Source organism: Dipodomys merriami, unplaced genomic scaffold, assembly GCF_024711535.1.
Source record: "Dipodomys merriami isolate MVZ:Mamm:240054 unplaced genomic scaffold, mDipMer1.0.p SCAF_4, whole genome shotgun sequence".
Classification (NCBI taxonomy): domain Eukaryota; kingdom Metazoa; phylum Chordata; class Mammalia; order Rodentia; family Heteromyidae; genus Dipodomys; species Dipodomys merriami.
The window spans coordinates 93,049,834-93,076,989 of record NW_027205603.1 but is presented as its reverse complement, the minus strand read 5'-3'; the positions used below and the strand labels follow the sequence as shown (position 1 = coordinate 93,076,989).

Sequence of the window (27,156 nt, the reverse complement as noted above, 5' to 3'; positions counted from 1 at the left end):
AGCAGGGGGAGGTAGGTGGGCCCACCGTGCCTGACTGCCGTGGGGGGGTGAGCTGGATGCTCTCACACCTGCTGGGCCTCCCGCTCATTCATCCCAGGGTGTGCTCCACCCCTCCGGTGCTACCTGCACCGTGGATGCTCTCACCTGCTGGACCTCCCAGGTCCCCACAGGAGGAAGGGGTGCATGTGGTTCTAACTTGTGCTGCGTGTACTGAGCCACCATTTTCTGTAGGAGCATCTCTTCCCAGGGGCCTGAAAACTGCTTAAGAGCAGGCAGATCAGCTGGGTGCTGGTGGCTACTCAGGAGGCTGAGATCTGAGGATCATGGTTCAAAGCCAGCCCGGGCAAGAAAATCTGTGAGACTCTTACCTCCAGTTAACCACCAGAAAACTGGAGTTGTGTTGTGGCTCAAGCAGTTGAGCGCTTGTCTTGAACTGAAGAGCTGAGGGACAGCGCCTAGGCCCAGAGTTCAAGACCCACGACCAAAAAAGGGGAGGCGGGGCTGGGAAGGTGGCTCAGTGGTAGAGTGCTTGCCTTGCATGCCTGAGGCCCTAGGTTTGATTCCTCAGCACCACATAAACAGAAAAGGCCAGATGGGGTGCTGTGGCTCAAGTGGTAGAGCGCTAGCCTTGAGCTGAAGAGCTGAGGCACAGTGCCCAGGCCCAGAGTTCAGGCCCCACGACCAACCCCCCCCCCAAAAAAAGAAAGAAAGAAAGAAAGAAAGAAAGAAAGGCAGATACCTGGCCCTGGTCTTGCTGAAATCCACTCCACTAGTGGGACACCCCCAGGGGGACTCGGTGGGGATGGATGTCCACCCACCCGGTTAGCGGTGGCCCCTCTAGAACCACTCTAGAGGGGGAGCCCCCCGTACTGGGGGCCTGGGTGTCCTGTGGTAGTCATACGACATGCGTGTGGCTCCCCGGGACCCCTGAGACCTGCTGACAGCATGGGGTCCCCTCTGGAGGATACTGGGCCCCGAGTCATTGTCCTGGCCCCTCCCTTAGAGGAAAGGCTGAAGCAGAGCCACAGCGCAGTGCTGAGCTGTGGGGAGACCCCCCTGGGGGCGGCTTCCCGGCTGAGGCCTTGCTCACAGCCGCCACTCTTGGCATCTGCTTCAAACACCAGGACTTTTGGTTTTCGCTTGTGCCTTGTGTGTACCAGGCTGCCCCTCAGGCAGTTGCTCACACGGGAAGTCATTACTCACTCTCTACTTCCTTTTGCTGTTTGAGATGTGGCTCCAAAAATGGAACCTTAAACAAAATGTGCTCCGTGACCGGCGTGTGGGCAAACACTCGGCGGGTGCCTGCTCTGCCCCTGGCACCGTGCTGGGTGTGGGCCTGGAGAATCTGCCTGCGGGGATCCCGCTGGGGAGGAGCGGCAAGCAGGGGGCGCGCATACGTGTGTGCGCGCAGCCAAATGCAGAGCGCAGCGCCGCCCCTCCTGGGGTCTGGTCCCACGGTAGCCATGCAGGGGCATGAAATCCTGGGTGGAAAAGCAGGAGCTGCCCTCACGTCTCCAAAGTTTCCAGAGGCAAGGCGGAAACATTCAGAGATGTTTAAAGCCAGCCCAGGCATGGGATGAATGGGTGTCTGCCTGTGGTCTGGGGAGGCACAGTGGGTGTTTGCTCCGGGTCCGGGGGTCGGGGTTGGGGGGAGCAGGTGGGCCTGGGGCAGGCACTGGCTGAGGTGGAATGTAGATGTGGGGAATGCAGCCCTGTGACGCAGGTAGAGAACTCAGCCTGCGCTCTAGGGAACGTTCCCCAGTGCCCAGCCAGGAGCTGACAGGAAGCGGGTCTCATGGCAGAGCTGACCTTCAAGGCCATCTATGATCTCGGACTTTGGCGCCGTCATTTGTACATTGGCACCCTATTCCCTGTGGAAACGGCTACTCCTTTCCTGCCTTGGACCCCGGGCTCCTCTCCTGTGGGGTTCTGTGTTGGATGAGGTTCACACCCCACCCCAGGCAGGGTCTCGGGTCTCTCCCTGGAAAGCTTACATGGCTTTACCGGGATTCTATATTCCGTGGGTCTCCAGTGGAGTGTCTGTATTTTCCTGATTCCCAAAGCAGAAGACATAGTACTTTTACATTTCCTCCTTTGCTCACATTAGCAGCATGTACTGCCTGCCGGCCTTTTCTCCTGAGCCTCACGGAATGGGGGAGGCCCCTTGGGAGAACGAGGTGGACGTGGGCGTGGGCTCGGAGCAGGGCCCAGGCTGCCACGAGAGGCCCACTTTTGTTTTTTGGGGGTCTGGTCGTGGGGCCTGAACTCTGAGCCTGGGCGCTGTCCCTCAGCTCTTCAGCTCAAGGCTAGCGCTCTACCACTTGAGCCACAGTATCACTTCTGGCTTTTTTTCTTTTTGCTTATGTGGTACTGGGAAATCGAACCCAGGGCCTCAGGCATGCAAGGCAAGCGCTCTACCACCGAGCCACCTTCCCAGCCCCACAAGAGGCCCACTTTTGGTAGTGAAGCCTTTGCCCTTGGCTGTTGAGGTTCAGATTGGTAATGAGGTGTTTTGTAAACTGGAACCTGTCCGATAAAGGGTGTTTATCTCTTCTGTGTGGGGGGCACAAGCCTGGGAGTTTCTTGGGACACCCCCACCATAACTGTGACTTGACTGGCTTTACTTGTTTGGGGAGGGGGGTTGCTGTACTGGGGCTTGAACTCAGGGCCTTGTACTCTTTCTTGGCTTTTTTTTCTTCTCTCAAGGCTGGCCCTCTACCTCTTGAGCCACAAGCTGTATTTCCAGATTTTTTTTGTTTTTTGCCAATTAATTGGAGTTAAGAGTTCCATGGACTTTTCCTGCCCAGGCTGGCTTTGCCCTACAATCCTCAGATCTCAGCCTCCTAAGTAGCTAGGATTACAAGCATGAGCACCAGCGCCACGCTGTCTTGTCATAGTGAGTGTGTGTGTAGCTTGCATTAAAGTGTTGTGCAGAGGGGTTACGGTGTCCTAAGTCAGGTAATGAGTGGATTCTCGTGTTTGTCTTGACCTTCTGAGCTTACTCTGGTGGGACAGGTGGAGACCACACGCAGGCAGGCCTAGGTGTCTGTCTGGTGGGCTCTTTGCTCTGCCCTTCTGGGTCCTGATAGAATTGCGGAGCCCATCTGGATGGATGGTGGTGGGAAGGACGGAGCGTGGCCTGCCTGCCAAGGTGGAGCTTTTTGGGGTCAGGCACATTGTGGAGTCTCTTCTCTGGCCACCCCAGCTCTGAAGGCGTGGGGCGGGCTGTGGAGGGAGCATGCGTGGCTGGTCTGCTGTGCCATTTGTGGCAGGTGGTTGAGGAGAGACCTGAATGAAGCTGAGATCCACCACGCTTGAACACATTTCATTTTCTCTTAGAAAACCAAGTAGCACAGTCAGGGCCACCCTGGCCTTCCAGGAACGTGGCTCTTGCCTTTTTCCTAGTGAATGTCAACTGGGATGGAAGTACATGGGAGTTTTTTCCCCCTGGATTTGGGGTTGAACACAAGGCTTCAGCTTGCAAGGCAAGTGCTTACCATCTGATCTCTGACCCCAGCCTTGGACTTTTAATTTTGTTTTGTTTTGTTTTGTTTTTTTTAATTGTATTTTATTTTATTTGAGAACATACTGTACAGGGGGGCTACAATTACATGGGCAGGATAATGCATACATTTCTTACCAAGCATTGCAGCCTCCTCCTTTGTTTACCCTTCACTTCCCTTCCCCTCCTCCCCCCTCCCCCCACCCAATTTTACCCCCCTCCCCCCACCCAATTATACCCCCCTCCCCCCCACACACTTTAATTTTGTTTTGAACGAAAGCTACTTGATTAAAGATTAAAACAAGATTGTCAAATTCACAGCTTCTACTCTACTAATACAGGAATTCCTGGAAGTTGGGATCGGCTTGGTGTTTCCGGGACTGTTGATGTAGAAAGCATTGAGTCTGCAGTTGGTAGCAGCCGGGGGCATGGCCTTGACTGGGGATATGGACCCGGGGCTCACGGCCCGTCTCTCCTCTAGGTTCCCACTGGGGATGTGGTGGCCCAGGGCTTGCTCTGATGTGTGTAGTTGACAGTGGGGGGTGTTTCCATGCCTCCCCTGTGAGATGCGGGGTTGGAGGTGTGGTTTCCGGGGTGGGGGGGCGGTGCTCCCAAGGGCCCAGCACGTTGGCCTGTGTCACAGCTGGACTTGGGTGACTCTGGTCATTAAGATGGTGCTTTCTGAGTGACTTTGGGAGCCCTCTCTGCCTGTGAGAACTTCCTTGAGTGTTGGTGGAAGGGGCTGGTGAAATGCTCCCTGGCCTCCCTTGGTGACTCTTCAGACCCTGGGGAGGTGGATGGCAAGCGTGGTGACAGCAGGGCTGGCAGGGATTGTGGGCGGGGAGGGCCGGGCTGGGCTGGGACGCATTGTAGGAAAGGTGGGCTCTGCCGGCTAGGGAGGCTCTGTTAGCCTGAGACCAGGTCGGGAGGCTGGCAGGGACCCTGGTGAGCAGGCCAGAGGCCGGTGCCTAGAAACAGACCCAAACCCATTCCAGGTCCACAGGGTAAAATGCCCCTTGCCAACTGGGTCAGGCAGAGGAGTGGACAGAAGGGATGGGGCCCTGGTGAGAAGAGCAAGGTGGGGGATGGGGAGCAGCTGCTGACCACCGCGGTGCCAACCCCCGAGCCTCCAACGAGATGCGAAGGGGTCTGGGCAGAGGAATCCCAGCACAGGGAAGGACAAGCCAGGAGAGGACACTGAGAGCCTTTGGAAATGAGGGGCTTGCAGTGTTGCATTCCAAGGAGCCATCCGAGCTACACTCCAGGGTCCCTTGAGCTGCTGGCATAGGGGGGAGGGGTAAGGGGGACTTTCTGTTTCTAGAAGGAGCAAATAGAAGCAGAGAGGGAAGAGTGGGAACTGTTAGAAGCCCTGGGCTGAGGGTGGCTGACTCCAGGGGAGGGGTAGGCGCTGTGTTAGAGCACCAAGGAACAAATCTGCCCTCCTTCTAATGGACTTCTCCCTCTTCATGCAGTGCTTGCCTCTCCTGCCCCTTCAGCAACACCTATCCCAGGATATGCCTTCAAGCCTCCACCGCGGCCCGACTTCGGGACCTCGGGAAGAACAATCAAACTACAGGCCAACTTCTTTGAAATGGACATCCCCAAAATTGACATCTATCACTATGAATTGGATATCAAGCCTGAGAAATGCCCAAGGAGAGTTAACAGGTACTTAATCCCATCTTTCTTTAGTGTTTGATTTATGTGGGTGGTCTGAGAACACAGAAAAACAATGCTGGGCGCATCCTTAACTTTTCTCCCAGTTTCAGTTGCATTTGTTTTTGGAAAAATGTTTTTGTAATGAGGTGTAATTTTCGTACAGTGAAATACACTGTCAGTTCTGCTCAGTGAGGTTGACAGGTGTGTCTACCTACTGTCCTCTTCTAGACACTTCCCTGTCCCCAAAGTCACACTGGGTTCTGATTTCTGTCACCATGAATTTTTTTTCCTGTTTGTAGAAACTAAGCAGTGAACAGTGTCTCTTTGGATCTCACTTATTTTATTTGGCCTTATTTTTTTGGAAACCTATTTTTTTTGGAAACTTATTTTTTATTACTAAGAAATATTCTATGTTTCCTAATTTAATGTTCTATTTTCTTATATGCACTTGGGTGATTTAGACTGGTATCTTTGTACGTAGATCTGCTATTGTTATATATATATATATATATATATATTTTTTTTTTTTTTTTGGTCGGTCGTGGGGCTTGAACTCTGGGCCTGGGCGCTGTCCCTCAGCTCTTCAGCTCAAGGCGAGCGCTCTACCACTTGAGCTACAGCGCCACTTCCGGTTTTCTGGTGGTTTATTGGAGATAGGAGTCTCACGGTCTCTCCTGCCCGGGCTGGCTTTGAACCGTGATCCTCAGATCTCAGCCTCCTGAGTAGCTAGGATTACAGGCGTGAGCCATCAGCGCCCGGCTGCTATTTATATTTTTGTTCATTTTTCTGGTGGACATACACTTTCCCAGGAGACACCAGAATCACAACAATAGACATAGAGACAAAGAATTGTCTCAGGCACAATATACAGAACTTCTGCACCAAAGAGTGTGCCATCAGCCAGAAATCTGGCAAGCAAACTCTGGAGCAGGCAGGCTATTCCCTATTTATCCCTGACACAGGAGGCCCTGCCCCTCTGCTTGGATTGGTTGAGCTCAGGTTCACAGTCTGCTTGTGATTGGCTAATTTGAGGAGGGTAAGGTATATTTACATAAGGTGACCTTAAAAGCAATCTCTAAAAAACCCAAAACTACCCTCTGTTCTTTGAACAATCTGAGATGAGGCTTAATCAATCAGTTAAGGCACAATTTTTCTGTTCAAAAATCCTTCCTCATCTCAAAGCAGTTCCTCTTTCCCTTTCTCTTTTTGCTGATATTGCCTTAGCAGAAGAATCAAGAAGACCCAAGTCAAAAGCAAGAACTATTTTGTATGTGTGTTGTGGTCCTGGGCCTGGAGCTCCTGGGGCAGGGTTCTGTGCTCAAGGGTAACACCCTACCACTTGAGCCACAGCTCTTATGTCCAGTTTTTTGGTGGTTAATTGGAGACAAGAGTCTCACAGACTTTCCTGCCCAGGCTATCTCCAACTATGATCTCCTGAGGTAGCTAGAATTATAAGCTTGAGCCAATGGTCCCAGCAAAAAAGCAGGAACTTTTCGTTTTTAATTTTTCCATTTCCTGGAGGTCATTTTTTTTCTTCTTATTCTGCCAGGGCTGGGGCTTGAACTTGCAGAGTTCTGGTGGCTCTAACACCATCACTGGCACCTGATATGGCCAGTCTGCTCTGATTGTTGCTGTTTTGGTGGATGTGTTGCAATTTATCATGGTTGTTATTATTATTATTATTATTATTATTATTATTATTATTTAGTGGGGGTTGAACTGAGGGCTTCTTGCTTGCCAACGGGTGCTCTGAGCCACAATTCCAGCCGTCGGTTTTTAATTTTGTTGGTAATTGACAAACATCTTTCCTTATGCTTAGATTCACATTACATTCATGTGTTAGTGTTCTATCTTCCTAGTGAACCGTCTGGATGTTCCTCCTTCTGTTGATATGTAGGAGCACTTAGCAGATCCTAAGTGCAAGCCTCTATGTTGGGATCTCTCCCTCCCTCCCTCCCTCCCTCTTTTCTTTTTCCTATTGAACGTTATTTACTTAATTAAGTTTATTTATTTATTTATTTTGTTGGTCATGGGGCCTGAACTCTGGGTCTGGGCACCATCCCTCAGCTCTTCAGCTCAAAGCTAGTGCACCACCTACCACTTGAACCACAGTGCCACTTGAGGCTTTTTCTGCTTATGGTGCTGAGGAATCGAACCCAGGGCCTCATGCATGCAAGGCAAGCACTCTACCACTGAGCCACCTTCCCAGCCCCATCATTTTATTTTTAATGCAGTTTTATTGCCATTATTAAGGTGTTATATAGGGGGTTTATAATTTCATAAGTCAGGTCATGAGTACATTTGTTTTTGAACAGTGTTACCGTTGTTCCTTCACTTTTCCCTGGTTTTCCCCTCCCTGTCCACAAGTTGAAAGGATCCGTCACATCGATCCCAGGGGACCAGGCGGAGGCAGGCAGGCACAGGAGAAAGATTATTACAAGGTTTATTAGAGGAACCATATTTCTTCTGGAGCTCTACTATCTAGGTGGCAGTGGGGTCAGAAGGGTAGGACCTGAGGTAGGTGGGAGTTCAGGTGGGTCTGGGCGGAGAGGGGGAGGGGTCAGCCGTATGGCCGGAAGTCCGGAAGTCCAGGGCAGGGAGGAGCTCAGGCCTGGGTGGAGCTGAGGACCAAAGGTGGGCATAATGCTTACACAAGTTACGTAGGTCATTTTCCAGATAGAATGTACTGAATACTATGCTGCATTTTTTGTTCACCCTTCCCCCCCTCAATGTCTGTACCCCTGTGTGTCCCACCTAAAAGAAAAACAAAGAACAAATACCACTACCAACAAGAACAACAACAAAAAAATGTTTCCATTTCCTGGAGTTTATTTCAATAATTAGTATGTTGGAATTTTTCCTTCCAGTCTGAAGTATGCTATTTTTCTTTTTCTTTTTCTTTTTTTTTTTGGGTCCGGTCGTGGGGCCTGGGCACTGTTCCTCAGCTCTTCAGCTCAAGGCTAGCGCTCTACCACTTGAGCCACAGCGCCACTTCCAGCTTTTTTTTTTTGCATATGTGGTGCTGAGGAATCGAACCCAGGGCCTCATGCATGCAAGGCAAGCGCTCTACCACTGAGCCACCTTCCCAGCCCCTATTTTCTTTTGCTTAATAGTGGTTAAAACATTTCTTAGCCTTTTTCTTTTCTAAATATATATGAATATATAGTTTTGTCAATCATACTTCTTCTTGCTGCTAGTTTATTAGCATACTTTAGTTTTGTTAGAGAGGTTTCATTGTGACAGCTCTACAAGTATATACAATGTTTCGAAATCAACCTCCTCTTCCCCTCCTTAACTTCCACATGGTTCTTTATTCTATTTTCATAACATAATGAGCTCAGACAGATTCACCCTCTTCACTGCCCCTCCCCGTACCTGCTTTCCAAACAGCCTGCTTTGCTTTCATGTTACTTGCTTTTCTTCTTTTCTTTTCTTTTCTTTCATATTGTTGTATTAGAAATTTCATCATGGTAAATTTTTTTTCTTCTAGTCATAGGGCGTGAACCCTGGTCCTAGGCACACTGTCCCTGAGCTCTTTGGCTGAAGGCTAGAGCTCTGCCACTTTGTGGCCCACTGCCACTTGTGGTTTTCTGGTAGTTAATTGGAGACTTTCCTGCCTGGGCTGGCCTTGAACTTTGATCCTCAGATCTCCTGAGTAGGATTGCAGGAACCACCAGTGCAGGGCCAGATGTTTCCGTCTTGCTGGAATCCAGTTTGTACATGTTAAGAGATGGCTGAAGAGGCAGGTCCCCTTGTGGGAGTCTGGGCCTCAAAAGGTTTTAAAGATAATTTTCTGTTTGTTTTAAGGAGAATTACAGTTTGGGCTTGTATATTTTGAGTCAGATCCATCCTGAATTTGTGTGTGTGTGTGTGTGTGTGTGTGTGTGTGTGTGTGTGTGTGTGTGTGTGTGTGTGTGTGTGTGTGTGTGTGTGTGTGTGTGTGTGTGTGTGTGTGTGTGTGTGTGTGTGTGTGTGTGTGTGTGTGTGTTCAATATGAATGAAGTATAAGGGTTTTCTCGACTTACCATGGACCTTTGGGAAAGGAAAATCAACTGTGGGGAGGGGGGAGGGGAGACTGATTCCCAATGCGCTTCTTTCTGTTCTTTAGGTCAGTAGCCTGAACCTAATCTTGTCAACTGTAACTTGTTTTGGTTTGGCTTTTTGAGGTTCCCCGGGGCACCAGGGACCTGGTGGGCCGCTTGACAAGCTCAAGAGATGCATCCTGCCCCTAAGCTATGCATTCTGCCCTCTAAGCTATGTCCCCTTTCACTAAACTGTAGTTTTGTGTCAAGTCTTGAGTCAGACGTCCAAACTGGTTCTTCATTAGAACGCTTTAGTTTTTATGGAGCCTTTGCCTTTTTGAAATAATAATGCCATCATTCTTCTCCTGATATGCTGAGAATAATCCTACCTTGAAGTTGAATTTTCTCAAATGCCTTTTCTGTGTCTGTTGAGTTAACCACATTTTCACTGTTGCGATGAGTTTGCTTTTGTTCGTTAGTTGTTAGACAACTATATTTCTAAAAGTCTTGATATATTATTTCTGTGTGGTGAAGATGGAGTTTGTTGCTGTTGAGAACTGTGTCTGTGGGGACACTGATACTGTCATTTTTTCTTGTCATTTTTTTTTCTTTTGGATTCAGGGTTATAATACTGTATTAAGGCATCTGGTGATCCCTCCTGCACACAGAAGCTGAAATGAAAGCTTCATGTAATTTTTTTTTTTTTTTGCCAGTCCTGGGGCTTGAACTCAGGGCCTGGGCACTGTCTCTGAGCTTCTTTTGCTCAAGGCCGGCACTCTACCGCTTGAGCTATAGCACCCCTGCCAGCTTTTCCTGTTTATGTGGTACTGAGGAATCGAACCAGGGCTTCATGCATGCTAGGCAAGCACTCTACCACTAAGCCACATTCCCAGCCCCAAGATTGATGTTATTTCTTCCTTACATGTTGATAGAATCTGTCATTGAGATGGACATAGGCCTAGAGTTTTGTTGTAGGGAATGTTTGTTTGTTTGTTTGTTTGTTTGGTCCAGTCGTGGAGCCTGAACTCTGGGCCTGGGCGCTGTCCCTCAGCTCTTCAGCTCAAGGCTAGCGCTCTACCATTTGAGCCACAGCGCCACTTCCGGCTTTTTTCTTTTTGCTTATGGGGTGCTGAGGAATCAAACCCAGGGCCTCATGCGTGCAAGGCAAGCGCTCTACCACTGAGCCACCTTCCCATCCCCCTCTTCCAGTCTCTTTTGCTGCCTTGTTTTCTCCTGTGTGGAATTGCCAGTCACGAGCAGTAGACCACCTGTGCTGGCTTCTGGACAGGGCCTGTGGTTTGGACTCCAGCGGCTCTGCCCCTCTCTCCAGCCACATGCCTCCGTTGCGCGGTCCCCAGCACTCTGCCCCGTGCCCATCCAGTGGTGGTGTCATGGATACCGGACCTCTGTTCTGCCTCACATTGACACTCATGATTTCTCCGTCCTGGCACTCACATTTTTTTCTTGATGACCGTGAATATATTTGTAGGAATCGGCTACATGCTTCGTTCAGCCAGCTCCAGATCTGCTTCTGTGCCTGGCTTCCCTTTAGTACTTTGTTAGCTGCCATTACACAACAGATGAGTAGCTGGTGCCCTGTCGGGTATTCCTACCCTCTGCAGCTCTGCATCCACTGCTTATCTCTTGGGCCCTTACTTTCCAGAGTCTCTAACCTTTGGGCTGGAGCTTGGCAGGTGGTGTAGGGCCTGGCCCACATGGTTCCCTTCTCTCAGCAACCACAAGTTTCTTCGTGCCAAAGGCAGCTGCCTCCTGTGTTCTCTTCCTTGTTGTGGTGCTGGAGGCCAGGGGGAGCTGTTACTTCACCTGGGGCCATCTCCTGCAGATAGACTAGATGCCCTTTGTGCATGCTTGTGCCCATGGGCTGCATGCTTTGTGCTGAAGATTTCCTCCTTCCCAAGAAAGAATAGACTTCAGAGGATATAATACCTCCCACATCTGTCAAACTGAACAGCTGGACTTGGCCAGAATTTGATGAGAGTTAGGTGAAGGCCTTTACCGCGTGCATCCTAGTGCTGCTGCATGAAGCTGAAGCTGGGGCGCAGCCCTGGGGCACCACAGCCCGCAGAGCGTCTTTCCTTCCTTCCTGCAGGTCTTTTTGGGGTTCTCCTTTTGTCTCATGCTTGTGACTCCCCACAAATGGGATTGCCGGCCTGCTTTTTGAGTGGAATGAAGGGGAAGGCACCCACAGCTCCTGGCTTTGGAATGGTGAGGTAACAGGTTCCTATCACGCGTCCGCACAGCGTGCAAGCAACTGTCTTTGTGGATGTGGTTGTGGCCATTGTGTAGCAGAGGGTGATCGCCACGGGCTATCTTTTGGCCTCTCCTGCTGCAGCATTATGGCATGTGCCGTGCCGGTGTGGTACTTAGGTGTGACCACAGCTTGCAGCTACCAAGCTGTAGCCAGAGCCAGCCCAGCCACTTTGGGACAGCCTGAGACCTACCGCCCTGTTACATGCTCTTCAGCATTTTGTGTGTGTTAGCACAGCTGCTGTCTCAGTATCACCATGGTCACCCGCAGTGTAGAAGATGGCAGAGGTAGCGTTCTGTGCTTCCCAAAGCCCCATGGCGGCGCCTGGGCTCCACTCGGGTACAGCTGTTCGGCATGTGTGCTGCTCTCGTGGTAGACTCAGCTCCTGCCTCTCATGGAGCGCAGGGCTCCTGGCCGGCAGCCCTGGTGCTCAGCCGGGCAGCGGTGGGCTTGGTATGAAGTCCTGAGGAGACAGCACTGCCTCTGAGCTCTGCAGTGCCCGTGCACGGGGGACACTGGAGTTGTGGAGTTCCAGCCCTTAGCTTCCAGTGTGGCTGTGGCGCAGAGACACTTACCCAGGACAGCCATACTGGGGGTATCTGGAAGGCCCCGCCCTCCACCTCTGGGTGGAGGGCTGGTAGAAAGCAGCCAGGTACATTTGTTAAAATAGCACTATTAGAGCTGGGCACTGGTGGCTCATACCAGTAATCCTAGGTACTCAAGGCTAAGATCTAAGGATTGTGGTTCAAAGCCAGCCCCGGCAGGAAAGTCCATGAGATTTATCTCCAATTAACCACCAAAAAGCTGGAAGTGGAGCTGTGTGGCTGAAGTTATAGAGTACTAGCCTTGAACAAAAAAAGCTAAGAGATGGAACCCAGGCCCTAAGTTCAAGCCCCAGGACTGGCGCCAAATAAAACCCCAAAACAATAGCAACAAGAGAAAATCCAGTATTCTATACCTCATTATTCTAAGTGCTTACTACAAAATGAAAGGTACTGGCTGACGACTCTAACACTGCTATGAACCACCCCCCCCCCAATAAAAAGCCACTTAAAAGTCAATTTCAAAGAAAAGGAGGAGCTTTTCCTGTTCCATGCTTGGGGTCTGTGCGTACAGGGTGGTCCCCGCGTGAGGTTTGGTCAGCTGCGTGGCCGTCCACCACAGCCAGTCTCCCCGGCCCACGTGTTAGAAACAGCTGGGGATGTGGAGGTGTCCTGTGAATCAGGACACCCAGCTCAAAAGGCAGAGTTTATGTTGGCTGAAGGGTGCGCCTGTGGCTGAAACTCTGGCAAGCCAGCACGTGAGTGGCAGGCTGCCCACACACACACAGTGGGGGGGGGACACCGTCGGGGGGGGGTCCCCCCTCTGCTCACGTCGGTCATGCTCTGGTTCACCATCGGCGAAGGGATGTGGCTTAATTACCAGTTCTTGTCACTTGGGAAGTACAGGGTTGCCAAAAGGAGACCACCATATGGCCCAGGCAGATCTAGGTGTGCAGAGAGAAGGGACGATGGAGAGAGGAGACTGAGGAGGAGGTGTGGCCACAGTGGATGTGGAGGTGACTCAGAGCCTGGGGCCTCCCGCTGTCCCAGGTGCACCGATTACCGATTACCTGGGTTACGCATGCCTGGCGAGGACTTCTAGGGGAGCCGTGGTTCAGTCTTGCACCAAGAACAAAGGGGGAAGGTCTGTGTGCCCTTTTGCAGGGAGAGAAAATAAGAGAAGGGACAATTTTTCCTGGAGGACCTCACAGGAAAGCAAACCATGCAGCGCTGCTTTGCTGGGCAGGCAGGCCCCGGAGCCAGGAGGGTCACGCGGGTCTTCGGGTGCTGGGGCAGCGTGGACACAGGTGGCCGTGGGCGGGACCGTCTGCTGCCTCCCCGTTGGCCTGTGTCCTGTTGGGCGAGGCCTGGCTGACCAGCATCCTTCCATGGCTGCACGCTGTGCTGGGAGCTGGCGCGGTGCCGGCCACCCTGGTGCGTGCCATGGTCGTTCTATCCCCAGGTGCTGGCCCTCCCGGCGGGGGAGAGCAGGAATGTGGAGTGATGCGCTGGTGGCTGGAAAGTTCTTATTCCCGTCTGACGCTGGGTCCGTTCGGGTGCCCAGTCCACCGTGAGTTGCTTGTCTGTGTGCCACAGCCTGGTCACCTCTGCCATCATGGTGCTCAGCTCTGGCACACAGCCCGCTCTCCAGTGCTCTGGCCGGCCTCTCCTTGCTTTTGACCAGATTGTGTTACGATGACTGCTGGTTCCACTGAGGTGAAGCCCAACCGCCACCCTCGGGAGGGCATCTCCCGGTCAGGCCTGGCGGGGCACCGCCGGGGGCAAGCGCCAGCCTGACCCCTGAGGCTTGTAGAAGGCCAGCTGGGCAAAGCCGGTTTTGATGAAGGATAGCCTGAGCTGATCTGTGCCTCTAGTTCCCAGAAGGGCATGGAAGGAGGACTTCTGCTCCCCGAGGGCCGTCCCACTGCCCGAGCAGAGGTTCCAGGGGCAGAGCTGAGAGGCCACCTCTCCCGCCCCCGAAGTGCGGAGCTGTGGGGGTCCTCTGCCTGTCCCTCCGTGAGGGGCCCTGGGGCCAGGCAGGGTGGAGGCAGGCTGCTGGGGAGCTGACTTGGAATTCCACAGAACCAGCCAAAACGTCAGGGGAGACGTGCCAGGGGAAGATGACCTGCAAGGAAGGCAGAGGTGGACGGGCGCCTCGGGCTCAGCACTGGGACAGCCAAGCCCTTCTGCCCACCCGTGGAGCGTGTTCTGGCTTCCAGTGCTGGGGGATGAGGCGGCACAAGAGGGGCGACCTGACGCCGGGCGCTGGTGGCTCACGCCTGTAATCCTAGCTAGCTCAAGTGGTAGAGCGCTCGCCTTGAGCTGAAGAGCTGAAGGACAGCGCCCAGGCCCAGAGTTCAAGCCCCACAACCGACAAAAAAAAAAAAGAGGGGCGACCTGGGCCGCTTCGCGGGGCACACAGGGCAGCCTCTCGGAAGGCGGCAGGCAGGCTTGTGCTGCAGTCACCGCCTGGGGTTTAGGGTGGCAGACATCTGTTGCTGTGGCTCCTCTGTGGGCAGTTTGGCAGCTAGCTTGGGCAGACTGGACTGGTCTTTTTTTTTTTTTTTTTGTCGGTTGTGGGGCTTGAACTCTGGGCCTGGGCGCTGTCCCTCAGCTCTTCGGCTCAAGGCGAGCGCTCTACCACTTGAGCTACAGCGCCACTTCCGGTTTCTGGTGGTTTATTAGAGATAGGAGTCTCACGGTCTCCCCTGCCCGGGCTGGCTTTGAACCGAGATCCTCAGATCTCAGCCTTCTGAGTAGCTAGGATTACAGGCGTGAGCCACCAGTGCCGGGCTTGGACTGGTCTTTGAGACAACTTGAAGGCCTCATAACAGGGTCCAGATGTAAGGAGCCAGCCACTCCCCAACTTGCTTTTTGTGTGTATGCCTGTACTGAGACTTGAATTCAGAGCCTGGATGCTGTCTCTGAGATTTTTGCTTAAGGCAGGGACTCTACCACTTGGGCCACAGCTTCATTTCCAGTTTTTTGGTGATTATTTGGAGATAAGAGTCTCATGGACTTTTCCTGTTCTGACTGGGTTTGAACTGCGATCCTCAGATCTCAGCTCCCTGAGTAGCTCGGATTGCAGGTGTGAGCACCAGAGGCCAAGCCTGCCTGTGTCTCGTGTGATGTCCTTGTAGCGGAAGATGACTCACCCCTTGCAGAGGCAGGGTGCATGGCGTCCACGCTGATCGATCTGCCCCCAAGAGCCTTTCTTTCAGACCTTCTAGAAGTTTTGCTGTCTGCACGTGCAGCACCTTAGTAAGTTCTCCTGTGATAGCGTGACCACGCACACGTACATAAACCCATGTGAGGCCCTGGGTGGACAGTCCTTGCGGAAGAGCCCTGAGTCCTGTGACTTAGCTCCTGTGTTACAGGGAGGCTTAGGAACCGGTGAGAACACCGCCCTTCCTGTGTAGCTTCCCAACTGTTGACACTGTGCCTGGATGCTGTCTTTGTCTGTTTCAGGGAAATAGTGGAGCACATGGTCCAGCACTTTAAAACACAGATCTTTGGGGATCGGAAGCCAGTGTTCGATGGAAGGAAGAATCTTTACACGGCGATGCCCCTTCCAATCGGGAGGGATAAGGTAAGGCCGTAGTGTGGGGTGCTGGAGTGAAACTCGCTTTACAAAGTAGTTAATGATTGCTGTGCATCGCTGGAGAGCCATTAAACTTACCTTCCCCACGACATGGTTTCGGTAGTGGGGGGTGAGTACAAATTCCCAGCACTTCCCTCCCCTCCTTGCCGACAAAGCGGGGTGCAGCCTGTGCTGGCACGGGGAGCCGTGTTGCTGGCAGCACACTGGTGAACATGCTTCTTAGCCAACGACTCATCTGAATTGGGATGAGGAAGATCAGTCGCCCGTGGAATGGTGGTTACAGTAACACGTCGCCTTCTGCCCTGTTTATCCTGTGGCAGCTTTATTTACAAAGTGATACAGTTTCTGTCCAGAAGTTGTCACTTCCACAGGAATTTGCTCCTGGGTGATGGCAGGGATTGCAGGGCTGCAAAGGAGGGGCAGGGCGAGCTCAGAGGTAACTGGGAAACCAGCCCAGGTAGGGTTGATTGTCTCCTCAACAACCCTGGGGTAGAACAGAGCTCCAGGTGGTCACCGCTGGCGAGGATGTGCATTTTTTAGGGAGAAGTGAGGGACCATATTTTCTATAGACACAAGGATGTTGAGGCTTTTCCCCTTCATCTTAAAGGCGTGAGCTCCTTGCGTCCTAGAGGCCTATCTGTGTGTCCAGCAGCATCCAGGATGAGGGCACCCAGTGTTTTTGCCCCGCATCTCCATGTAAGAGGACGGGGCAGGCTGGGAAGGTGGCTAAGTGGTAGAGTGCTTGCCTTGCATGCATGAGGCCCTGGATCTGATTCCTCAGCACCACCACATAAGAGGACAGGGCAAAGACCAAGTGACCAGTCACAGCTCTGAACAGCATGGCGCTCCTCAGGCTACCAGTGGTACCTGGGTTACCAATGGTGCCCTGAGGTGATGAGCCATGCACCCGAAATTGGAGGGGGATCCAGGTCAGTGTGAGTCCGAGGGGTAGGAGCTCCCCTTGCGAATTAACTTGCTCTGAATGTCACGTTCACCCATCATACAGTTCACATTTCATTGGCTCCATGTGCATTTACGTTGGGTTGCATTCAGAGCCTGAGCGCTGTTCCTGAGTTTTTTTTGTCAAGGCTGGTGCTAGACCACTCTGACTTTCTGCTGGTTAATTGGGAATAAGAGTCTCACAGACTTTCCTGATCTTCAGATCTTAGCCTCTGGAGTAGCGAGGATTACAGCTGTGAGCCCCCAGCTCAGCTGCTCACTTGCCCGCTTATTTTTGTTGAAAGTTATATAAGAAAGAAAAGCATGCCGGGCATCAGTGGCTCACACCTGTAACCCTAGCTACTTAGGAGGCTGAGATCTGAGGATCACGGTTCAAAGCCAGCCTGGGCAGGGAAAGTCTGTGAGACTTTTATCTCCAATGAACCACTTAGAAAACCGGAAGTGGTGCTGTAGCTCTAGTGGTAGAGTGCTTACCTTGAGCTGAAGAGCTGAGGACCCAGAGTTCAAGTCTTACAACCAACCAAAAAAAGAAAAGAAAAAAAGCATAGCAGGAGCTGTTCCCAGTTTCATGTGTGTATATATTACGACTAGGCACTGGGAGGAGGCAGTGGAGAGTGTCCTCGGGTAGGGAGGGGTCTCGTGTTAAATTTCACATTGTCGTGGGGAGCAAGCATCGTGGGCTGGGGCGAAGGAAGCGCCCTCTCCCTGCCAGGCCTCCACAGCCTCCCAGGCAGAGTGGAGGGCAGGTTTTCATTTTGGGGCTGAGTTCTCTGCCAGTGCCAGTTGCCTCCTCTCTGGTCCCACACCACAGGGTGATAGTGAGCCCCTGGCAGAAAGTGGGTACAGAGCTCCTCCACCGCCCTCACTTGCATGAAGAACGTTTTGGGGGTACCCGCTCCCTGTGAGTCCTTCATGCCCCGGCTAATGCCCGGTGACATTCAGCGTCTCTTAACTCCACCCTGGCTGCCCTTGTCAGGCTGACCAGCTGGAAGGAGCTGGTGCACTGCCCACACCCAGCAGGCATGGGGTTATGTTTCTCCCCCTTGCATGTCAAGTCCTGTGACAGTCCTGAGGCTCCAGCCCCTCCTCTGGGCCCCCATTTCTGCAGGGCTTCTATTTTCTCACTTGCCCTGTGTTCTTTGCCTGGCCTGTAGTAGGAGAGAAATCACCAAGAGTCCAGTAGTCTGGCACCTGCGCAGAGACTCAGCGGGGGCTGGGGCTGTGAGTACAGGTGCCTACACAGCATCCTTGTTACACGCTCTTCCTGGGGAGGGTTCCCATAAGGAATTCACCTGCCTGCCTGGCTTCTGGCTTCTGGAAGACCAGCCCCACCTGCTGAGCTCCTGTGAGCACTGGGCCAAAGACATAGACTTGGTTGTGCAAGTTGCTCAGAATCCAGTGCTTTGTGCCCTTTCTCAGAAACACAAGGTGATGTCCCTGGCTCTGGTCCAGCCCGCCTCTGCTGATCAGACCACCCACTGGAGATGTGCAGCCTTCTGGTCAGGGAGAGGTGCCGGAGCCCTGGCTGGATGGCTTGGGTACAGCTCAAGTGGGCACACAGCTGCACACACTCTGCCCAGAAACAGCTTGCTGTGGGGGAGTTCAGCCACACATAGGACTACTGCCACACATTCTGGTGCCTGTTCACCTCCAGGTGTGTCTGGGCCCAGCCATCCACAGCCACAGGAGTCCCTGCAGGTGTCTGGGGGAAGGCGTCTGCTGGCCAGGAGGCCAAGGTGTGCCAGGCCTGCAGGCAGGGCAAGGAGGAAGGGTCATAGCACCACGGGGGTCCAGGTGCCTGGAGGCCGCCCCAGCACCTGCCCTGTCCCCTGCCGGTGCCTGTGGGTTCCAGTACTTCACTTGATGCCCTGGCTAACACTAGTTTTGGTGCCAGGAGGTGCCCGTTCCCCTGTGGTTCTGAAGGTTGGGTGTTGTGTGTCAAAGACCCCGAAGTGCTTCAGTCATTGGTGCCCAGGCAGGGAGCCCTGCAGCTGCTCTGGCCTGGCTGAGTGGGCGCGGTATGTGTGCCAGGACCAGGAGTCCTGTGGCACCGGCGCCCGCTGGTGCCAGCTGCCTCCCAGCCCCTCCCCCCCCCCCACACCTCTGGTTTCGTTGAGTGTCGCAGTACCCAACGGGTCTTCCCTCTGCCTCCGTGTTCCTGGACCTGAGCTCCCCCAGGCGGACTCTGCCTGGTAGAGCTGGCAGGCTGGCCTGGCGGTGGCCGAGGCCAGTGGGGACTGCAGCTGCACTTCTAGGTGGGGCCCCTGGGGTGCTGTGTGATTGGCCACGGACACAGGTGAGGCCAGCTCCCCAGAGAGCCCCAAGCTACCATGCCCCATGGGTGGGACGGCACACCAGACTGGCACACGGGAAGGCGCAGTCCAGGCTGCACTTTGCAGCTTGCAGTATGAGACTGAGAAAACACACAGGACTGGAATGTTCTGAACAATGTCAGTAAGCCTGTGCTAGCATGGGGAATACCCTTGCTCTCTCCCCACTGGTGTGGTAGAAACGGGGGCTCGCAGTGCCCCCAGTGTTGGTAGTGCCAGGCTTTCATTTGTGATCACTGCCACATGGCGTCAGGCCATTTTCTGCACAGTGGAAGGAAGGGCTCATTCTTGCTGCCCTGGCAGCAGGCATTCTGTCATAGAAACCAGGTCTCTGCGGGTCTGCAGTGGACCTCCCCTCCCCCAGCCTGGCAGGCCAGGCCTTGGTCACACTCTGGCCTCATCGTTCTGCCCCGTGGTCTGGGAGACTTGGGTGTCTGTCCGTCCATCTGTCTGTCCGTCTGTCCTGAGGCTAGATGTACTGTCCGTGAGTTTTTTGTGCCATTGCTCCTCCAATTCTGGCTTTTTAAGCAGTTAATTGGAGTTAAAGTCGCACAGACTGCAATCTGCCGGGCCGTTCTTCACAGTGGAGGTGGAGCAGATGGAAGGATAACGGGTTGTTAGCGAAGTTAATCATGTCAGGATACTGTTGCATTTCCTCTGTGTTAAGATGTTTGAAGTCCATTCTGTCTAAGGTGAACCTCACCTAGGGCTGGTGAAGATGCCAGCATCTCTGCAGGTGGCAGCATGCAGTCTGTCCGTTGCACTTGTGGGGGATGATTGAGGAAAATGTAGCAGGACACACAAACACACAAACCCTAACACCTCCCTCCCCCCACCCCCACCCCTATCCCATCCCATCCCCAAGTCCTCGGAGGTCTCTGGCTCTAAGGATGAGCAGGTGTGAGCTGGTGGGTGAGTAGGCCAGCAAGCCAGTAAGTGTGTTGGGTACTTAAAACAGTGAAGCACAGGTGTGAGTAGGTAGCGGCGCTGTGTGAAAAACTGTAGACACAGGGTGCGTCTGGCCTCTAGGCTGTGACAGAACACCAGGCTGGGGTGAGCCCTGTTGTTGGGATATTTGGGCCTTTAAGGACAAAAAGTGCACATAGTCCGTGGCCTGTCAGAACGCTGTTCTAGAAACGGGGGGCTATGTCAGCAGCAGCTGACAAAGCTGCATGGAGTCACCCGAGGGGCCTGAGCGCCGCATTTGGAGGTGTTCAGGGCCCAGTGGTGAGCCAGCATGGCGCTGCGTCAGGTGCCAGGCAGGCAGGTGAACGCAGCCGGGCATAGAGGCAGCTGGGCACGTGCAGGTGGTCCAGAGGAGTGAGTGTGGAGGGCCTGCCAGCCCCTGTGCTGGCCGCCAGGACTGAATTCATTAGACGTTACGAGACAGCCGGGCCCTGGTGGCTCACGCCTGTAATTCTAGCTACTCAGGAGGCTGAGATCTGAGCATTGTGGTTCAAAGCCATTCCGGGCAGAAAAGTCTGTAAGATTCTTGTCTCCAGTTAACAACTTGAAAACTGGAAGTTTAGCTATTGCTCAGAGTGGTAGAGTGCTAGCTTTGAACAAAAAAAGCTCAGGGAGAGCACCCAGGCCCTGAGTTCAAGCCCTATGATGGACAAAAAGAAAAAAGAAATTGACAGGGGGAAGCGGTGGCACAAATGTGTAGAGGTGTAACAGGTGCTCTCTCCCTGTGTAACCGACAGGGGCTTAAAATTAGTAGTGCTGAAAATCCAGGTTCTTGATCACATTCCGAGTGCCATGCTGCCGTGCGGAGGCCCGCGCTCAGCTTCTCCAGCCTGGCAGTGTCTCGGGGTTGACCGTGCCCAGCCTGTCCCGGAGGCTTCCGGGGAGGAGTGACCACGTGTCTTTGTGTGTGCAGATGGAGCTGGAGGTCACGCTGCCGGGGGAAGGCAAGGACCGCATCTTCAAGGTGTCCATCAAGTGGGTGTCCTGCGTGAGCCTGCAGGCGTTACACGATGCACTTTCGGGACGGCTGCCCAGTGTGCCCTTTGAGACGATCCAGGCGCTGGACGTGGTCATGCGGCATTTGCCCTCAATGAGGTGAGACCAGCGTGTGGAGCAGCTACCTGTCAGCAAGTGCGAACAGAGCTGAGAGACCCGGACAGACCAGCCAGGGGTGACGGCCATGTGGGTGTTCTGTGGGGAAGACAAGACCAGCGGTGCATTTTATATGAGATGGAAACATTTCATTGAAAAGTCATGGGCATCCTCAGCTGAGCGTGGAAGCCCCTCCCACCTCCCTGTCTGTGCCTCCATTGTTGACACACTCCGATGTGGGCATCGCTTTGGTGGCCCTGCCACTGTTCTCTGTTTGGTGCCTGGAGCAGATCAATGTGCCACCCTAGGGGAACCTTCTCCACGGCAGCACCAGCAGTGTTCACGCTCCTGCCTGAATTCCAGGGAGGGCCACAGATGACGGTGCTTGGCACCTCTGCGAGTGGGAGGTACACATGCCGTCGCCTTGCCTGGTTGTGGGTAGAAATTTCATGAAACGTGTGTGGAAGCAAGGCCGGTGCACGAGGTCCACATGTGGCCCTCACACTGTGCCGCACGCACACGTGTGCTCACACACACAAGACCTGAGGGCCAGAGAGAGCAGAGACCGAAAGCTGAAACCTGCAGGCGTGGCCGGGGTGTTCAGAAGAGAGCTGGGGCTCTTCCTTGCTCTTCCTGACTGCTAGAGAACCAGCGTGGAGCCACGCTTTAGGTGTAGAGGTGACAAAGCCAAGACCGGCTGCCACCCCTGGCAAGGCCCAGCATGTAATCGAATCGGTGCTTAGAACCCTTGGCAGGAGGGAGACAGGCCGCTGCCAGAATAGAGTCTATTTTTACTCGAGTGGCAGGCATTACTATGAGTTTTTTTTTTTCCTGAATTCCTTTGGACCATTCTCATTAATTGTATAGTCAGGGAGGAAAAACTACATATCTCAAGTAGGAAATGCATAGACCATCTTGCCTGGCTTTGTTGCCGTGGAACTGCCCACCCAGGGTCCCGTGGCCCTGTGTTGGGTGGGAAAGGGTGGAGGCCCAGCCGCCCACGGGGGGAGCCCACTGGACCACACTATCCTGTGTGGGTGGCTGGGCGCACCTGAATAAGGTCGGAGATGTCCCATGTGGACCTTCCTGTCCCCCTGCATCTCTGTGTGCAAGCTCAAGCCCTGAGATCAGAGACGCTGCACTCCAGACAGTAGCCAACCAGAGCTTAGCTAGCAGCGGTCTCCCTGAGGCCTGGGGCCCACAGCTCTGCTGTGGATTTGTGGCCATGTGCTCAGCTGCCCATACTGGAAGGTTAAAAGGTGAGAATGAAGATCTTAAATGAGGGTAGCTAGGCTAGGGTTAGGAGCCCACAGAGCGGCGACTCCGTCTATCCCAAGGCCTGGGCTGTGGCTGTTTCTGGCTCCCCAGGTGACTGTTGTGGAGAGTGAGCCTGTGTTGTGTGTTGTGTCCCTAAGCAATGCGCATGTTGGCTCTTGACCCTGGAAGAAAGGCCTCTGGGTTGTGTTTATCTCCCCCCCCCCCCCCCCCCCCCCGCCGTGTGGTATACTAAACATTGATGTGAAGTTGCAAGTCACTCTCCTGTCCCTCCACGTCAGCCATGAGCGCAGGCTGGAGCGCTCTGCCACGAGCAGGATTTCATAGGGTAAACCAGAACGATCTTGTGTGCAGCCTGTGGTGGCAGAGGGGGTGTGGGGCTGCGGCCCCCTGTGGCCACGCGTGCGTGCGCTCAGTGGCCTCTGGCTTGCAGGTACACCCCGGTGGGCCGTTCCTTCTTCACTGCGTCTGAGGGCTGCTCCAACCCGCTTGGCGGGGGCCGAGAGGTGTGGTTCGGCTTCCATCAGTCCGTCCGACCTTCTCTTTGGAAAATGATGCTGAACATCGATGGTGAGTTGGTGAGGATGGGAGGCCCCCGCGACCGGGCCGGCTGCGGCCTCCATGGATGTCAGCCTCGTGGCAGCTGGCCGGTGTCTCCTCTGTGGTGTCCGAGCCTGAGACAGCGGTTCTCACACGGGTGTCAGGATTCCTGGGAGGGCCCAGCCCCATAGACGGGTGGGGAGGATGTCCCCACAAGACCTACTCCTCAGGCCAGGCCCCAGCTCTCATCAGTGCCATGATATTAGAATTCCATGAAGGGAGGAATCGATTGATATCAAAATTTCCATGATCCAGCCGGGCGCTGGTGGCTCACGCCTGTAATCCTAGCTACTCAGGAGGCTGAGATCTGAGGATCGCGGTTCAAAGCCAGCCTGGGCAGGAAAGACCGTGAGACTCCTATCTCCAATAAACCACCAGAAAACCAGAACTGGCGCTGTAGCTCAAGTGGTAGAGCGCTTGCCTTGAGCTGAAGAGCTGAGGGACAGCGTCCAGGCCCAGAGTTCAAGCCCCACGACCGACAAAAAAAAAAAAAAAAAAAAAAAAAAATTTCCATGATCCAGTTACTTCCCAAGAGCCCTACTTCTGACTATTGCTTTGGGGACCAAGTCTTCATTTGGCATATGAGCCTTTTGGGGTACACTATATCTAAACCATAAGAGACCCTGCTCCTCTCCCTCAGAAGACCCCCACTTCCCCTCTGCTATAGGCCAATGTGCTCTTCTCATTTGAGTGTGTTTGTGTACACATATGTGCGCATGTGTAATTCCTGGGGCTTATTAAACTCAAGGTCTGGATGCTGTGCCCGAGTTTTCCTTGCTCAACAGTAGTGCTCTACTACTTGAGCCACAGCTCCACTTCCAATTTTTTGGTGATTAATTGGAGATGAGTTTCACAGACTTTCCTGTTCAGGCTGGCTTTCAACTGTGAGCCTCAGATCCTGAGCAGCTAGGATTAGTGATGTGAGGCACTAGTACCCGACTAAGAGTTACTTATTTTCAAATAATTCTATCAAGGCCTAGATGGTGGATCTTGCTCAGATAGGCGTCTATTCCTAAACAGCTACACAAAAGGTCGGAGTTCAGAAATCTGTGCAGAGATGGTCAGGAAAAACTCTCAAGTCTGAGGATTGCACTGTTCAGATAGGTTAGGAAGCGAGTTCATCTTTAGATTCAGCCAACCCCTTACGCTCTGGCACAGGAATGTGGACGTCCCCGCTGGCTCAGCATCTTCTTGGGCATTGGGTGTGAGATGTGGGCTTTCTCACCTCAAAGACTAGAGGATGAAACCAGGTGCCAGTGGCTAACGCCTGTAATCCCAGCTACTTGGAAAGCTGAGAGAGGGAAGCAGTTGGAAGCAGAAAAGCCCATGAGACACTTAACTCCAATGCCCTACCGAAAAAGCTGCGAGTGGAACTATGGCTCAAGTGGTATAGCACTAGCCATGAACTTTTTAAAAGCTCGGGGAAAGCACGAAGGCCCTGAATACAAAGCCCCAGCACTGGCATCAATGAAAATCAAAACACCCACAATTGGAGGATGAGCTCAGAGGAGGGGAGGCTGTGTGTCCTCTGCCCGGACACTGGCCTGCGGAAGCCTCTCCACATCTGTCAGGCTCTCTGTCCTCTTCCGAGTGCTACCTACCACTGACGTTGTATCTTTGCTTCTTTCTGTTCCTGCCTGCAGTGTCGGCCACGGCGTTTTACAAGGCACAGCCGGTGATTGAGTTTGTTTGTGAAGTTTTGGATTTTAAAAGTATTGAAGAACAACAAAAACCTCTGACAGATTCCCAAAGGGTAAAGTTTACCAAAGAAATTAAAGGTAATGACACACCAGCTAAGAGGCATTGTGGGCTGGGCAGCCCCCCTGAGCCTCTCTTGGCTTGTTGAGGGGGTATTGGTGGTGGACGGAAGGGGTCTCGGGGGAGGTAACGGAAGTGAGGCGCAATGGGAACAGCAGGAGTGGTGACTTCAGTGGTGTTTGGGTGCAGATCAGATGGGAGGAGTAGATGTGCCCTTGGCCCAGCAGTGTGGTGACCTGCAGCCCACTCCCAAGGCCCATGCCCCTTACACTGGTACGGGCCCCATTCAGCCTGGCCTTCATCTCGGCCATTTCAGACCCGGGGTTTCCAGGCTGCTCCTTCAGCGGGCAACACAGCACTGGTTTTGGCTGTTTAACAGAAAGCAGCCTGAGTTATGGAGATGGCCTGTGGGGAGCCCAGGCCCCGCCCTTGGGGCGGAGCTATGAATCTGCGCACTGCATCCCACACCGGGGCTCTGACGGGCAGGAGACGTTGTGGAGGGCAAGGTAGACCTAGCCTGGGTGTCCTTGTGGCTCCGTGCCCCCCGGAACTGGTGTGTCGCTGCGGTCCTGAGCCTTGCCTCTGACACAGAGCAGGTAGCGGGGGCTGACGCCTGCTGCTTGCCTCACAGGTCTAAAGGTGGAGATCACGCACTGTGGGCAGATGAAGAGGAAGTACCGCGTCTGCAACGTCACCCGGCGGCCTGCCAGCCACCAGACGTAAGACGGCCCTCCATTCCTTTCCCACTCGGGACTGTGGCTGCAGGGACCCAGAGCCCCAGCTCAGGCCTCAGGGGTCCCCAAGCTCCTTTGCAGTGTCTCATGTGGGCCTGGGCCTCGGCCAGGCCTGGACCAGCCCCCACTGCCATGCTGGCGGCCCGTGTGTCTTTCTCCACTGCAAGAACCGTGTGGTGGGCTGGGAAGGTGGCTCAGTGGTAGAGTGCGTGCCTTGCATGCCTGAGGCCCTGGGTTCGATTCCTCAGTACCACATAAGCAGAAAACGCTGGAATTGGCGCTGTGGCTCAAGTGGTAGAGCGTTAGCCTTGAGCTGAAGAGCTGAGGGACAGCACCATATCCAGAGGTCAGGCCCCATGACCGACAAAAAAAGAAAAAAGAGCCATTTGGTGTCCCAGTCCATATTGTCATCTGTTGACTGTGGCTCTGTAGAAAAAGTGCTCTACCTGTGGTTGCTTACATGGACAATTGCGGCACTCCCAAGGTGGCTGGGCCTTATTTGGCAGCAGGCTGAGACTGGTGAGGTGTGTGCCCGTCACCTCCTTTCCCTGGACTGAGGCAACCATCCCTTGATAGTCCGAACAGAGCAGGAAAGGCCGGGCTGTGCGGCCTGTCCCCAGCTGGAGGCCTGCCTTCCTGAGCCTGCATCCGCTCCTACCACGCATAGAGGCCACGGCTCCCCCGCGGGAGCGGTGTGGGTGCTCCCCAAGCTGGTCCTGCCTAGATCTCATTTCCCCCGGGCACTTCCGCTGGGTACCACAGCCCTAGGTGCATTGCCTCAGTGCCACGGTGGCTTTTCTGGATTCGTCTTCATTATCCTGAATTCTCTCTAGATTGTAGGTGTTAGGGAAGTGTGTGATGGTCGCTTGTCTGTGACCTACAGGTTAGGGGCAGTGCGAGTGGAGGGCCCTGCCATTCTCCGGTCAGGACTTGGTTTCCAGTGTTTTCCACAGGTCAGCCTGGCAGGCAGAATGGGCACATAGGCGGCCGCCAGGCTGTGCGCGCTCCCGGGCTCGTTCTCCAGATCCAGGGACGTTGCTGTCAGCACTCTGCCTCCCTCCCCGCCAGGTTCCCGCTGCAGCAGGAGAGCGGGCAGACGGTGGAGTGCACGGTGGCCCAGTACTTCAAGGACAGGCACAAGCTGGTTCTGCGCTACCCCCACCTCCCATGTTTACAAGTCGGGCAGGAGCAGAAACACACCTACCTTCCCTTGGAGGCAAGTGGCCCAGCACCGCCCTCACCCCTGACAGCCCTCTCCCCACTGGGCAGGAGAACAAGGCAGGCTGGATGGTAGCCCAGGGAAGTAACCAGGAGAATCATGATTGAAAGCAGTGGTTTTAACTCTTTCCTCAAGGGTCACTTTCTGGGGGCCCCAGGAGGGCCTTTGTTTTGCAGTGGCTGCTCTTTGGGCAGCCCGGATCATGCGCATTTCACGCTAGCATCCACCAAGGTCTAGGGAGAGCCAGAGCTCTCAGGTGGGACCCCTGCTCCTCTGGCAAACTGGTGCCAGGCTGTGCGGTTTTGGGTCGCACTGACTCGGGTAGAGCACCTTCCACAGAGAGCCAGAAGGCCTTGGGCAGCCTGCTTCCCTTGTCTCCCCCCCTCCCCCTCCCCCATCCCATCCCCCACTGGCTCCCCAGCAGGTGGTGACTGTGTCCTCTCCTAGGTCTGTAACATAGTGGCGGGACAGAGATGTATAAAAAAGTTAACGGACAATCAGACCTCAACTATGATCAGAGCAACGGCCAGGTCAGCCCCCGATCGGCAGGAGGAGATCAGTAAATTGGTAAGCACTGTGTTCTTGGGGTCAGTCATGGGGTGGGGCAGCCAGGCTTTGGATAGACCG

General features: G+C 53.9%; 1 protein-coding gene across 1 annotated transcript in view; it reads left to right on the top strand.

Moving 5' to 3' along the window:
• Ago2 (argonaute RISC catalytic component 2) overlaps window positions 1–27,156 on the top strand; it is a 70,988-nt gene that overhangs the window by 27,778 nt on the left and 16,054 nt on the right. Inside the window, exons 2-9 of the mRNA XM_069991463.1 lie at window positions 4,975–5,170; window positions 15,463–15,583; window positions 20,765–20,946; window positions 22,652–22,788; window positions 24,462–24,596; window positions 25,208–25,295; window positions 26,379–26,526; window positions 26,977–27,096. Of these exons, the coding sequence (XP_069847564.1) occupies window positions 4,975–5,170; window positions 15,463–15,583; window positions 20,765–20,946; window positions 22,652–22,788; window positions 24,462–24,596; window positions 25,208–25,295; window positions 26,379–26,526; window positions 26,977–27,096 (1,127 nt within the window). The remainder of the gene's footprint in view (window positions 1–4,974; window positions 5,171–15,462; window positions 15,584–20,764; window positions 20,947–22,651; window positions 22,789–24,461; window positions 24,597–25,207; window positions 25,296–26,378; window positions 26,527–26,976; window positions 27,097–27,156) is intronic.